This window comes from Oryx dammah, unplaced genomic scaffold (assembly GCF_014754425.2).
Source record: "Oryx dammah isolate SB20612 unplaced genomic scaffold, SCBI_Odam_1.1 HiC_scaffold_2, whole genome shotgun sequence".
Classification (NCBI taxonomy): domain Eukaryota; kingdom Metazoa; phylum Chordata; class Mammalia; order Artiodactyla; family Bovidae; genus Oryx; species Oryx dammah.
The window spans coordinates 5,511,991-5,526,832 of NW_024070186.1; the positions used below are offsets into that span (position 1 = coordinate 5,511,991).

The following is a 14,842-nucleotide window of genomic DNA, read 5'->3' on the forward strand; positions in this document are numbered from 1 at the left end:
TCCCCTGGAGAAGTTAATGGCTACTCACTCCAGTATTCCAGAGTTCCATGGACAGAGGAGCCTTGTGGGCTACAGTCCATGGGGTCACAAAGAGTTGGACCCAATTGAGCAAATGCACACACACAGAGACATTTTCAAAAAACGCTCAACCGCTTGATGAATACTTTCCTTGTAGTTCAGAAGAATCTGCCTGCAATGGAGACTTGGAATCTGCCTGCCAATGCAGAAGGCAAGAGACTTGGATTCGATCCCTGGGTCGGGAAGATCCCGGGGAGGAGGAAATGGCAACCCACTCCAGGAATCTTGCTTGGGAAATTCCACGGACAGAGTAGCGTGGCAGGCTACAGTCCATGGGGCTGCAAAGAGTCAGATACGACTGAGCAACTAACACTTTTCACTTGATGAACGTTTTAAACACCCCTGACACTGCTTTGACAAATATAGTGTTTATGGTGTCTTTTGTTCTAACTCAATTTTCTCAGTTATTTATAGTTATTTCTTGTTAAACAATGATATATGTCATATTATAAATGACTTTTTTTTACAGAATAAAAACAAGAAAACTCTATTTCTTGCTTTTACAAGAAATATAGTTTCTTGAAATAGACAAGAAATATATCTTAAAAAACTATATGTTTTGCTTTTACAATATGAAAACAATATTTTTCATATTGTAAATAACATTTTTTTTTACAGAATAAAAGCAAGAATACTTCGCTAACAAAATGAAGATCCTGCTAATTATATTTGTTCCTCTCTTCTGGACTAAAACACTGTCATATCAGAGCCCAGGTACCAGTATATTTTATATTTATTGTTATTAGGAAAATAAATATTTTTATGTCTCAACAAATCTTTATTTTAATTAATAGAAACAAAGGATGTATTTCTTTACTGAAAAATCGAGGTAGACAGAATTTATTTGTAGTTGGTGATATACAGTGTTGAGCGTACTTAAGCTTTCAAAGGTGACAGAAAGCTATGTGCAAAAGCCATGAATTATGCTACACTTGGCCAGATTTTCTGAAGTCCTGATGTTCCATGTCTCTATGAATAGAGTCAGCCCATTTGTTTTGTAGGTCAGTTTGCAACTTGGCTTTAATGAAGGAAAGAAAAGGAAAAAAAAGGAACCCCACAGAGGAAATTATATGTGTATAATAATTAATATAAAAGCTTTCATATCCCATATATATGTAGAATATGAAAGCTAGATCTTTTGTATTTATAAAAACATCACTCAAAGAAATATCTTTAACTCTGCACTGTGCTACCCTCAGATTTTCTGATATCAGGGTCACTTTTAAAGAAATATCTTGCTTAGTTAAACACTTACGAGCAGATCACTAATTGGGAGGGTGGAGGTGGCTGACCATTTCTGCTTGAGTCAACACTGGTGGTTTTTTCCATTGTCCAGACTCTCTTTATGAGGTATGAATACACTTCCCCACCCCTAGTTGCTGTGAATATTGCCTACAACGTCTCACAGCAGTACCTCGCTTTCTCAGGAGAATTGCCCTTGGCTTTCCCAGAGCCACCTTACCCAGGAGGTTATGGCTGTAATCCTCCAATCCTCCTCTCCAATTCTTGGGGAAGGTCTGTAGCTGATAACTGACTCCTGTTAGTTGCTAAATCGTGTCCGACTTTTTTGTGGCCCCATGGACCACAGCCAGCCAGGCTCCTCTGTTCATTCAGTATTTTCCCAGGTGAAAATCATGGAGTTGGCTGCCATTTCTTTCTCCAAGGGATCTTCCCAACCCAGGGAAGGAACCTGTTTCCTGGATTGACAAGTGAATTGTTTACCACTAAGCAGGGGATGAAACTGTGTTTCCTACTTTGGCAGGTGGATTCTCTACCACTAAGCCATCCCTCTTGAGCCAAAGAGGGATGCTCTGGTGTAAGCAATGTACCAGAGTCTCCTCAAATCAAGCCACACCCTGCTTTTCTTCCTCTGCCTCCCCTCAATCAAGCTCCTGTTTCAGATCTGCCTCTATGATCTCCAGCCCAAGATAGCTGCTTCTTTGCTTGATACTGTTATAAAAGTTGCTTTTAATCCACAGGCCACTTGGCAACTTTCTGGCATCACATTGTTTATTCTTTTAGTATAAAATTAAGTTGTTTGGGGTTCCACAACCAAAAAACGAAAAAAAAAATGTCAGTTGGTTGCCTTGGCACAGAGTTGTGAAAGAAAAAATCTGTTGTTAACATTACAGAAGTCCTCTTGTTTGATACTTTAGCATAAACAAGTACAGTTTCCTCTGTTTGACCTCCAGAAGACACTTTCCTTGGGATTCTGAGTTACCCTTAACACTAGGACATAATCTCAAAGGAGAGGTGGTTAAAATATCAAGGCTAAACCATCACCTTACTTGGGTTTGTTGTCATCTTATTTTGATAGGGCCAAGCCCTGAATATGCTGATGTGGTGTTTCTGGTGGACAGCTCCGATCACCTGGGAATTAAGTCCTTCCCGTTTGTGAAGGCCTTCATCAACAAGATGATCAGCAGCCTCCCCATAGAGGCTGACAAGTACCAGGTGGGCCTGGCCCAGTACAGCGATGGGCTCCACAGAGAGTTCCAGCTCAGCACCTTCAAGAGCAGGGGCCCCATGCTGAACCACCTCAAGAAGAACTTCGGGTTCCTGGGGGGCTCCCTGCGGGTTGGGAAGGCTCTCCAGGAGGTGCACAGGGCCTACTTCTCAAGCGGGAGGGACAGGAAGCAGTTTCCCCCAATCCTGGTGGTCCTGGCTTCAGCCGAGCCTGAAGATACTGTGGCAGAGGCTGCCGAAGCGCTGCGCAAAGATGGGGTGAGGATCGTCTCGGTGGGGATGCAGGGGGCGTCCGAGAAGACCCTGAAGGCCATGGCCACGGGCCAGTTCCACTACAGCCTCCGGACGGTCAGGGACCTCAGCACGTTCTCCCAAAACATGACGCAGATTCTCAAGGCTGCAGCTCAGTACAAGGATGGGGCAGCCCACTCTGATATAGAAGGTAAGGAGGCCCTTGGTTGAAGAGGTGTCCCACCCCCATGCAATCTGACCCAGAAAGCCATCTCCTATTATCTCTAAGGTGCCACCCACCAGAAATCTCTATTTCATGCAGAAATGTAGAAGACCTCCTTCTCATCAACTTTCATTCCTGATCTCCTAAAGCTAAAAGGAGACTACCACAGCTTCTCATTTGAAAAATGCTTTATTTATGTCTTAGGAAAGTTCTCCATAAGACCTCCAAACAGAAGACCTTTGAGTACAAATAGTTTACTTAGGGGGTAATCCTAGAAAGCCTTAGCAAAGAGAGGGTGATGTGAGACAGGAAGCCCTGCACGCAGTGTTGATAAGCAGGTGGAACAGGTCAGCACACTCATGGAAGGCACCCAGTAAGTAGACTGCCCTGCTGAGGGGGTCCAGTCATTCTATCCGGAGTGAGGTAGAAAGAGTCTCTAGCAAATGGATTTTCCTGGCTGCCTCTGTGCTCAGTTGATAATGAGAGGCTGTTCTGAGTAGGTGCTATCTAGTTCTAAGACTCAAGGAAGCCACTTGGTGTGGTAAAAAGTGCCCTTACCCAGGTCAAAAAGATCCAGACAATGCCACTAGCTGGCTGTGAACTTGAGGAAGTGATGTCATCTCTGTGAGCCTTGCATCAGCACCCTCATTTGTAAGATATAAAAGTTGGAATGATCTTGAAACTTTTTTCCTGCTCTCATTCACCAGTTCCTTGGATATCACTATGGATTGATTTTGTAATCAGACCAGGCTATGCCTTAACAACAACCCACTCCAGTGTTCTTGCCTGGAGAATCCCAGGGACAGGGGAGCCTGGTGGGCTGCCATCTATGAGGTCGCACAGAGTCGGACACGACTGAAGTGACTTAGCAGCAGCAGCAGCAGCAGCATGCCTTAATAAAAAGTAGACTTCCTGAATAAGAAGTTTATTGATTTCTCTTGTAACATTGCGGGACTAGTGCTCAGGTTGACCAGTTGTTTTGCTTCTATTCAAATAATTAAGCTTGTGGTGGCTCTTCCATCTTCAAATATTACTTTCGAGGTTCCCTGGGAATTGGTATGCAGCTGGTAAAGGGGAAAAAGAGGGAAGGTCACTCATGGGATGAGTTTATGGGCTAAGCTTAGAAGAGGCACACATTCTGCTCACATTTCTTTAGTATGATCTTAGCCCCATGGCAACACCTAGTTGCAGGTAAGGCTGGGAACTATGTCTAGTCCTATGAGCAAGAAGAGGAAATGGGTTTGGGTAAGTATTGGGCAGGCTCTGTCACAATTAGTGTTGCCTCTGAAGCACCAGGAAGTACTTTTACCTCCACTTTTCCCATCCTTCATTCCTCCTGCCTTGGGGGAAATAGCAAGTTCTCAGAGCACGTGTACTTCTCCTCCTAGAGAGAAAACCCTCCTGTGACCCTTCCCTGGTGGCTCAGACAGTAAAGATCCTCCTGCAATGCAGGAGACCCAGGTTCAATCCCTGGGTTGGGACGATCCCCTGCAGGAGGGTGTGGCAACCCACTCCAGTATTCTTGCTTGGAGAATCCCCATGGACAGAGGAGCCTACCATCCATGGGGTCACAAAGAGTCGGACATGACTGAGCGACTAAGCACACGATTGAAATGTGACCCTTCACCTTGGGAACCTTGGAGATCTTACAGCCCTGTAGATAGCCTGAGGTCTCCATGACAGTAGGGCTTTACTGCCTTCTTAGAAGGCTCTGGGTACTGACTGTGTTTCTCTCACTCCTCCTGATTTATTTCACAGAGGTATACGGTTCAACAAGGGTTGCTTGTCAGGACGCTATCCTTCCCTTTGAAAGTGAAAGTGTTAGTCACTCAGTGATGTCTAACTCTTTGCAACCCATGGACTGTAGTCCACAGGCTCCTTTGTTCATGGAGTTCTCCAGGCAAGACTGTTGGAGTGGATTGCCATTCCTTTCCTGATCCAGGGATTGAACCCAGGTCTTCCACATTGCAGGCAGATTCTTTACCATCTGAGCCACCAGGGAAGCCTAGAGGTTAAGAATAAGGGTTTTGGAGTCTGAGTTCAAAGCCTGGCTTGGCTGCTAAGGGCCTTGAGTAAGCTGCTTAACTTCTGAGCTCCAGTTTCCTTACCTATAAAGTGAGGATAATAGTGTTGACCTTATGATATGAGTGATATGACTTGTATGGAGTTTGGCAAACAGTTTGTAATAGCTATTTGCAAATAAATGCTGGGCTGAGCAGGCCATGCTGAAAGTTTGTTTTAGCCATATATGGTGGGGGGGTGGGTTCAGAGTACATTAGTAGGTTTATGAGAATTATAATTCCACAAATACTTCTGAGCTCCTACCAGGTACCAGGTACTGGAGAGATAGAGATAAATAAGATATGTCTTTTGGCTTCTAGAGCTCACTATTTTACGGGTAGTTTTCGGCAAGATTTGAGCCTATCTCTCAGCTGCACTTATCACAGTTGTGGTTCCCCCATCTGTGCCTGGAGTGGGTATTTTCTGTGCATGTGATATACTCTCCCCTGCATTCCAGATTTACAGAGCCAACTGCTTACCTGGCGTCTTCAATAGATCGCAAACTCAGCATGTCTGAAACAGCTCTTGACTCCTCCCTCCAACCTGTTCTTCCCCCTATCTCTCCTACCCTGCAAAAAGACACAACCAACATCCTCTCAGTTGTTCATGTCAAAAACCTAGACGTTTTCAACACTTCCTTTTTGTTTCCCAACACATATCTAATTTATCATCAAGTCCACTCTATCTCTAATTCATGTATCAAAAGTACTCTTGTTATCTTTGCCCGAGAACCATTCTCTATTTCCTGTATTAGGGCAATTACTTTTAAGTAAATTTTAATGAGTTCATTGTCTCCCTTCAGGAACTGGGGTGATATTTAAAAGATGTAAATAAGGTCATGTGAGTCCCATATGATTGGACCTGGTTCCCTCTGACCTCATCAGTCATCGTTCCCCTCACTCATTGGCTCTGGCTACTCGGAGCGTCTTGCTCGTTTCTACTTCTTGCTTTTCTTTCTGCCAGAATTATTCTTTTATTTTTCAAACAACGTGTAGCTGAATCTTTCTCTTTGCCTTTCTCAACCTAAATGTGATCCTTTCAGAGAGGCCTTCCCTAACTTATTTATGTCTCAGATAATTGAGTTCTTACCCCACATCGCCAACATAGGGCAGCTCATTTGAGACACCTGTTTTATTCTCCTTGTTAGCATTTATTATGGTCTGAACTAATATAATCTATTTTTCTGTCTTCCCCATAGAGTAAGAACTCCCTGAGATCAGAGATATTTCCATGAACTCATACCTATATCTGAGCATTTGAAAGTGGCGGTGGTTCATACTGGTAATGGTGGATTTGGAGGTGGTGGTTGGTAGAGGTGTTGGTAGTCATGCTGGTGGTGACGTTGGTCGTGAAGATCATGGTGATGGGATGTGATAGGAAAATAAGACGCATTGTTCAGATAGGGGAAGAGCGTTTCAAGGTCTCTGAAATCAATGGCCAGTGAAAATTTTGCTCAGAATTTTTGTATTTTTTTTTCAGCAAAAAATTGCTAATTCTATTTATCATGACTGCCTCCATTTTCCCTAATGGTGTCTGACAATCTATACAGCGGCTTTCTCACTCTGAGCCAGGGGTCTGTACTAACCTACCTGCCTTTTCTTTCTCCACAGTCCCTTTTCCCAGGGCCTGTAAGAAAGATTCAATTGCCGACCTCATGTTTCTGGTGGATGAGGCCGTTGGGACCACAGAGAATCTAAGGCTTCTGCAGAACTTCCTGAAGAACATCACCTCCTCCATGGATGTGCAAGAAAACTGCCTGCGGCTTGGACTTATGAGTTACAGTGACAGAGTCGAGACGTTTTCTCTTCTGAGCTCGAGCACAACCCAGTCTGAATTTCAGCAGCAAATCCAGAAGCTTTCTCTGCGGGCTGGGAGATCCAGTGCTGGAGCTGCCATTGAGCAGCTGAGGAGGGAAGGCTTCTCGGTATCACATGGCAGCAGGCGGGCGCAAGGAGTGCCCCAAATAGCAGTCCTGGTTACTGACAGGCCATCGGACGACAACGTGCGTGAGGTGGCCCTCGACCTCCGGCTGCAGGATGTAACCGTGCTTGCCGTGGGTATTGAGGGGGCCAACAAGACCCAGTTGGAAGAAATAGTGTCTTACCCTCCGCAGCAGACCGTCTCCATGCTGCAGTCCTACGCAGACTTGGATAATTACAGCAAGAAGTTCTTAAAAAAGCTCCAGAATGAAATATGGTCCCAAATTTCGACTCGTGCTGAACAAATGGAACTTGATAAAACTGGTATGTTTTAAAAAATACTTTTCACATTATAAAAGTAATAGGAGCAGCTGTCAAGGGTGGGAACAGGGGCAGGCTCAAGGACTTACTATAATTGGGTAAAAGAATTTTGGGGGTTATGAAAATATTCTAAAGCTAGATTTTGGTGATGGTTTCACTTTATAAATTTTCAAACCTTATGACCTTGCTGCTGCTGCTGCTGCTGCTAAGTCACTTCAGTCGTGTCCGACTCTGTGTGACCCCATAGACGGCAGCCCACCAGGCTCCCCCGTCCCTGGGATTCTCCAGGCAGGAACACTGGAGTGGGTTGCCATTTCCTTCTTCAATGCATGAAAGTGAAAAAATGAAAGTAAAGTTGCTCAGTCATGCCCGACTCTTAGTGACCCCATGGACTGTAGCCTACCAGACTCCTCTGTCCACAGGATTTGCCCGGCAAGAGTACTGGAATGGGGTGCCATTGCCTTTTCCATACATTATTAAATGATTGCAATGGATGTTTAAGCATGTAAGTCATACTGGGATAAACTATATAAAAATTGTAATTATAAAATAGTTTAATAGTGTTGATGAACATAAAGAAAAAAAATAAAATCTCTTGTAGTCTTATCTTTCAGATAAAGCCATTCTCAACATTTCTCTTATCTTTTAGTCTCTTCTCTTTCTCTACACTCATGGACACACAAACACAGGCATACACATTTTAAAAAATGATGTAACATGGGTATCAGTGCTGTTGAAAAGCACTTTACGTAATGATGAAAATGTTCTTTGTTTTCACTGTTCAGTAAGGCAGCCACTAGCCAACTTTGGCTATTGAGCACTTGGAATGTGGCTAGTGGAAGTGAAGAAATGAGTTTTAGCTTTAATTTATTTTTATTTTAACAGCCACATGCTGGTGGCTGGCATATTGGAGAATGCAGGAAACCACAGTTGGGTACTTGTTGTATCACTTACAATTACTTCTGAGTGTGACTAACAAAAGGAAAAAATATAGCAGTGATTTAGATATGGTAAAATGATTTTCTGTTTCACAAAGAAGTCCTAAGGTAGGTATAAAGAGCTGGATGGCACACCAGCGTCACTGTCTAAGTTATTTTCTTGTTTGTGGTCTCTGTTCCCAGTATCATAATCCAAGATAACTGCTCCTGGCATTACATTCACATCCAGCAACTAGAAGGATGAAAGAGAAGGAAAAGGCAGGTTCCCCTTCCTTTTCTTCAATGATATTCCCGGGAGTTACACATACCATTTTTGCTTACATCCCATTGGCCAGAACTTAGTCACATATCACTCTTCATTAATGTAATCTTTACTTGGGGCAGCCAAGTACCTCAGCAAATTACTGGGGCCTAAATTAGCTTAGAAGAGAGAACGGATGTTAGGGATAACCAGGATGATATGCCTTACTCTCTTTTCTATCAGCCTTATACCATGAACTTTTGTCCACCTCTTTAAATATTCATTGACAATATTCTTTTTAGGTTGGGAGTAATAATATTCCATCCTCTGGGTATAACAGAATTTGTTTGATATATCCTAAATTGTTGGATATAGAGGTCGTTGCCAGTATTCTGCTCTTACGAAACTCTTAGCAGGGATCATCATTATACTTATATCTTTGTCCACAACTGAATCTGCTATAGCCTTACCAAGTTCTTTTCAAAGGTGCCAGGACATACAGACAAAACATACTTGATGTGACTTCAAGTTTATCTACTTCTGAGCTCTCTGCTGTCTTCACACATTTCCCTGTAATAAAACGCTTTCCAACAAATGGACTCAAATTTGGCAGCACCCACCTGGAAAAGAATCCTCCAATCATATTAAAGGTTAATTTTAAATTCACAGTAGTCAACTGAAAGTGTAAGGCTGCAATCCTGGGCCAGCCCTGACTTTCCTCTTGCATGTATACATTACACAGCAGCAGCAAAGAACCAGGGTCCCCTTACCTCCTGCATGATACAGAGGAGTCCTTCAGAGTGGCAGTATAAAGTTTAAGGCATAGGGGGCTGTGTAGTGTGGTTCCTCTCAGAGAGTTCCCAATTACGTGACAAAAACTATTGTTGCCATTATAGAATTTCTAAATGGGAAGAAATGGGACCAAGGCTACAACAAGGGCTAGCCTTATCTTCCATAAAGCCTCAGTAAGTGGCTTCGTGTTCATTCAGTGGCTCTCAAATATTGGTACCTGACTTAGGCTGGCTTCCTCAGATGTAGATGTCAGGTAAGGATTCAAGTAAAACTGATGTATCAAAATTTTACCCAGGAAAACTGGAGATTGGTTGGAAGTGAGGATATGGGGCCAGGATGGGCAAGATGATAAGCAAAGTCCCATGGAGGGCCAATTCCACTGAACCATTCTAGAGACTGCTACTGCTAAGTCACTTCAGTCGTGGCCAACTCTGTGCAACCCCATAGACAGCAGCCCACTAGGCTCCCCCGACCCTGGGATTCTCCAGGCAAGAACACTGGAGTGGGTTGCCATTTCCTTCTCCAGTGCATGAAAGTGAAAAGTGAAAGTGAAGTCACTCAGTCGTGTCCGACCCTTAGCGACCCCATGGACTGCAGCCCACCAGGCTCCTCCGCCCATGGGATTTTCCAGGCAAGAGCACTGGAGTGGGGTGCCGTTGCCTTCTCCGCCTAGTCAGGGGGCAATGTAACCAAAGAATTTATATTCCAGCACAGAGGAGGAAACGTTCATTTCCAGACGCTTCTGGCTCAAGTAAAAAGCAAAAAGGATTTCAACAACCCGAGCAGCCAACTACCCCTAGATACTGGTGCTAGCTGTTTAAATGGAAGTGCTGGGAACTGGTTATACAAAAATCCTGGTAAAGGATTTGAGGGGATATAGGTGGAGCACCCATAGTGTCTACTATAAATTTATCAGGGCTTCCGGAGGAGATTGTTAATAGTTCAGTGGCCCAGTCCAATGCCTCAGTGTCTGTAGGTAGGGCAGGCATTTTAGAAAGCTCTCCAATGAACTCACACTAGCAATATCTAAGAACCACTACCTCAGTGAATTTGCCATGGTCTGCAGTGAGAGAGCTTTACAGTTTCAAAACGGTCAAACACAGACCAGTCTCTACTGACTTAGTCACTGCTGTGTCCAGCACCTCTGACGCTACTGTCTTCAATTTATTTAATAGAACTTCATTAAAGCAAGGAAAATCTCACATTAACCAAACCAGGAGACTGATGGATAAGAAAAGATTGATGGTTATCTTTGTAATGAAACTATAGTGCCAGGGACCTGGACACTGGAGACCATATTCCTCTGAGAAATATAGTCTCTCCCTGTAGACATATATACAAGTGGGAAGCTAGACTGTAAGCAAAAGATTGCTGGGGGATGTGGAATCAGAGCAAAGGAGTTAGTTTTATGACTTAAATGTCTTACGGTATTTAGTCAGGGGAATGATTCTATTTTAAAGTCCAATATATAGATCCGTATCTCTAGATAACTGTGCAGGTGAGACCTTGCCCTCAGGGGACATATTTTTCTTCAACCCTGTCCAACTGAACTTTTTAGATGGATATAGTCTGTAATTACACTGTCTCATGTAATAGCCACTAACCACATGGAACTGTTAAGCACCTGAAATGTGACGTTTGCAACTGAAGAGTTGAATTTTAAATTTTATTTAATTTTAAGCCATTTAAGTTCATGTGTTAATAGAAGCATGTGACTAGTGGCTGGTGTATTGGACTGGCACAGCTCCAGGACGGGTTGGATGGGCACTGCCATGGTTACCCCCTGGAACTTGAATTTTTCTCTCCCTCATTACTGACCACCATTTTTCTTTATTAGATATATAAATCAATTCATTCTGGTCTCTATCAAGTGTTTCTGTCTTGGGATCACACTTGTGTTTTGCAGATAACTGCTTACCTTTTCCCTAGTACTTTATACATTGATTTCATAGTTTAATTCTCAGAGTCAAAATTATTTTCAGTATTTCTGATTTCTTAAGATCCAGCTCCCCATAGCCTGAAGTAGTGTCAAAAGCTATAAGTTACCAACAAGCTATCAAGAAAGAAAATATTTCTGAAAAGACTAAATTGTCTTGTATTTTAGAGACCTTTTCACATACTCAACCAGGTAATTGTACACATAACCTAAAATGTAAAGGTATATTTTTTTCTTATACCCAATTTAAAAAATGGCTAAGTAGAGTAGTGAAGAGACTATTAGGAGAGTTAAAGCACTTTTTGACAGAGCATCTGCTCAACAAAGGAAAAATATTGAGAGCTCTTTGATTTACAATTTCCTGTTGAAATCTTGTGATGTACCAGGCCTGAAGTGGGCAGAGCAGAAAACGAGGCAAAGTCTCTGCCCTCATGGAGCTGACATTCTGTGTCAGGAAACAGGCTGTGCTCAGGAACGAATGAATAATAAAGTAATTTCAGGAAGTAACGGGTATCATAAAGACAGTAGGCAGGGTAATGGGGTTGATGATGATGATGTGCTTTAGCTGGAAAGGAGGAGAAGGACTTCTAAAGAACTGACGTTTGAGTTGACACATCCATGAGATGAGAAGGGGCCAGCCTGTGAAGATTCGGGGGGAAGAATATTTCAGGAAAGAGGGCAGGCACAAAAACTACAGGAGGAAGCCCAGTGTTGTTGAAACACAGTGAGGAAGATAAAGAATTGCTAGTTCCCTTGTGGCTCGGCTGGTAAAGAGTCCCCCTGCAATGCAGGAAACCAGGGTTCGATCCCTGGGTTGGGAAGATCCCCTGGAGAAGGGAAAGGCTACCCGCTCCAGTATTCTGACCTAGAGAATTCCAAGGACTGTATAGTCCATGGGGTTGCAAAGAGTCAGATACAACTGAGCGACTTTCACTCACTCACTCAGAAATAGGATGAGAAAGAAAAGGAGGAAAATATTAGTGTTATTTTTCATTTTAAAATTCTAACTACAGTGATAAATCATTTAAGTAGAAGAGTAATATGGTCTGGTCCTAGTTTTAAATATATTATTCTATTTGCTCCATGTAGAAGAGGTTATTGGGGAAGTAAGAACAGAAGGTCGTCTGAATCTATTTCTCAAAGGAATGATAAGGCATAAACTACAAATGCAGGCAGGTGTCAATATCAGAAAACCAATCTTAACTAAAAGCCTGGAGGTTTGGGAATCTGGTTCTTAGTCTTTAATTCACTGACTGCATGACCTCAGTGACTGGGCCTCACTCAGTTTCAATTTCCTCACAAGGTTGTGGTAAGTTTCACAGGAGAAAATGGGTCAGAATGTGCTCAGTGAAATGTCTAGGCCTCAACTGAAGTGTCCTCATTCTTCAGAAGCTGTTACCGAATCCAGACTCACTCTGCTCTTGATACACAATAGGCCGGTAAATCTGAGATATGAGGTGTTAAGGCAAGGAATAACAACTTTATTTGGAAAGCCAGCAGACTGAGAAGATGGCAGACTAATGTCTCAAAATAATCATCTTACGGGGCCTGGATGCCATGTTCTTTTATAGAACACAAAAGGGGAGGAGGTGAGGAAGTAAAGTAAAAAGATCATAAGTTTTGCAAGCATCTCCTGCAAAGGCCAGACTCAGGGAGAAAGGGTGTGTGTGTTACTTTTTTATTTTTTTCAGCCATTCACATGTGGACAGAGTCAGAAATGTTTCCCCGAACAAAGGCACTTTAGCTTACCATTCAGGCAGGGTGGCAGAGTTCCCTAAGCAGGCCATTATGTATAGACAGTATCCTTTTAGTGAACAGAAGCAACTAAAGTAAAAGAAACAGGTCCAACATGTAGTCAGATTTTGTTCTGTCCTGTAACAGCTTCACAGACTCAGGCTCCTCTCCAAATCGTCCTGCAAAGTTCTCTCCAGGTTCTCTCCAGAGAATTAACAGAGAATGTACTTTCTGTTTTCAATTTTTATGCAGGCTGTATGGACACAAAAGAGGCTGATCTCTATTTCCTCATCGATGGCTCAAGCAGCATTCAGAAAAAACACTTTGAGCAAATCAAGGAATTCATGTTGGCGGTGATAAGGATGTTTAGCATTGGTCCAGACAAAGTTCGAGTCGGAGCTGTGCAGTATTCCCATAAGAAGAAAGTGGAATTTGATGTCAATGACTACCTTAATGATGTGAAATTAAGAAAGGCTGTTTTTAACATCAAGCAACTTATGGGCAGCACTCTGACTGGGGCAGCCCTGGATTTCATGCTGCCACTGGTGAGGAAGGGAAGGAAGCAGAGGACGAATGAGGCACCCTGTCACCTCATTGTCTTGACCGATGGGATGTCTGGAGATGCTGTCCTGGAACCTGCTGAGAGACTAAGGGCTGAAAATATCACCATCCATGCGATTGGTATCGGGAAGGCTAACAGAACACAGCTGCAACAAATTGCTCGGGAAGAGGAAAGGGTTAGCTTTGGGCAGAACTTTGATTCTTTAAAAAGCATCAAGAATGAAATTGTTCACAGTATCTGCACTGAGAAAGGTAAGCAAAACAAAAAGGCTTTCTTATCTGTACTTTCTTAGTTGTTTCAGGGGCACTAATAGGCCAAGTAGAGGAGTGATGTGACCATTTGTCTGGCTCACATTTTGCTGAAGAGGTTCAGCCCCTGACTCTAAGCCAACTGCCAAGGTGGGAGAATCCCTCTATAGACAGCTGCCCTGAGGTCATCTTGAAAGCTGTTAAGTGAGAAGGTTGCTAAGGATGCTGTTGCCTTCACCAAGCCCACTGCCACGGAGGTGAAAAAAAAGTGTGAAAGTGAAAGTGTTAGTTGCTCAGTCTTTCCAACTCTTTTCCACCCCATGGACTGTAGCCCGCCAGGCTCCTCTGTCCGTGGAATTCTCCAAGCAAGAATACTGGAGTGGGTTGCCATTCCCTTCTTCAGGGGATCTCCCTGACCCAGGGACTGAACCCAAGTGTTCTGCATTGCATGCAGATTCTTTTACCTTGAGTTACCAGGGAAGCCCTATATTTGTGTGTGTGTGTGTGTGTGTGTGTGTGTGACACACTAATGGAGGCAGATGAGAACAGTGGAAAGAAAACGGGCTCTGGTTTTCAGTGGGTTAGGATTCAACTCATTTCATTACTTGAGACTTGTACTTGCTCATCTATAAAATTAGGACAGTACCTCCATCAGAGTATCCTTACAGTAAATACCAACTGTTATTTCTTTATTATGAAAGTGTACCTAGTACATATGTAACCCCTGTTTATTTTTATTTATAATGCAAACACATACTTGCATTTTTGTTCTGACTAAAAATTAAGTAACAGAAGTTAGGAAGAACAATGTGAAAATTCCTGCTGTGGACCTTGAATGGGTTACTTACCGTCTACTTGGCTTGGTCCTGTATATGCAGGCTTGTTATGAAGCTTAAAGGAAATAATGCATGCGGAGCGTTTAGAGGAGGGCTTAGCCTATGGTGAGTGCTACATAAAATGTGATTATTGTAAAAGTTGGTCAAGGTGTTCATTGGTATGGAAAAGAAAAGGATTCTCACTTTACTTGAACTTACAAAGGTGAAACTGTGTTGGAATTTTCTTAGACCCTAAAATCCAAAGAAAAATAAGCCA

The 14,842-nt window shown here is 43.0% G+C and overlaps 1 protein-coding gene across 1 annotated transcript in view; it reads left to right on the forward strand.

Annotated features, from left to right (window-relative positions):
• Positions 1–725: 725 nt before the first annotated feature.
• COL6A5 (collagen type VI alpha 5 chain) overlaps positions 726–14,842 on the forward strand; it is a 130,590-nt gene continuing 116,473 nt past the window's right edge. The window contains exons 1-5 of the mRNA XM_040247139.1: positions 726–792; positions 1,455–1,556; positions 2,396–2,986; positions 6,670–7,302; positions 13,193–13,753. Coding sequence (XP_040103073.1) covers positions 726–792; positions 1,455–1,556; positions 2,396–2,986; positions 6,670–7,302; positions 13,193–13,753 — 1,954 coding nt within the window. The remainder of the gene's footprint in view (positions 793–1,454; positions 1,557–2,395; positions 2,987–6,669; positions 7,303–13,192; positions 13,754–14,842) is intronic.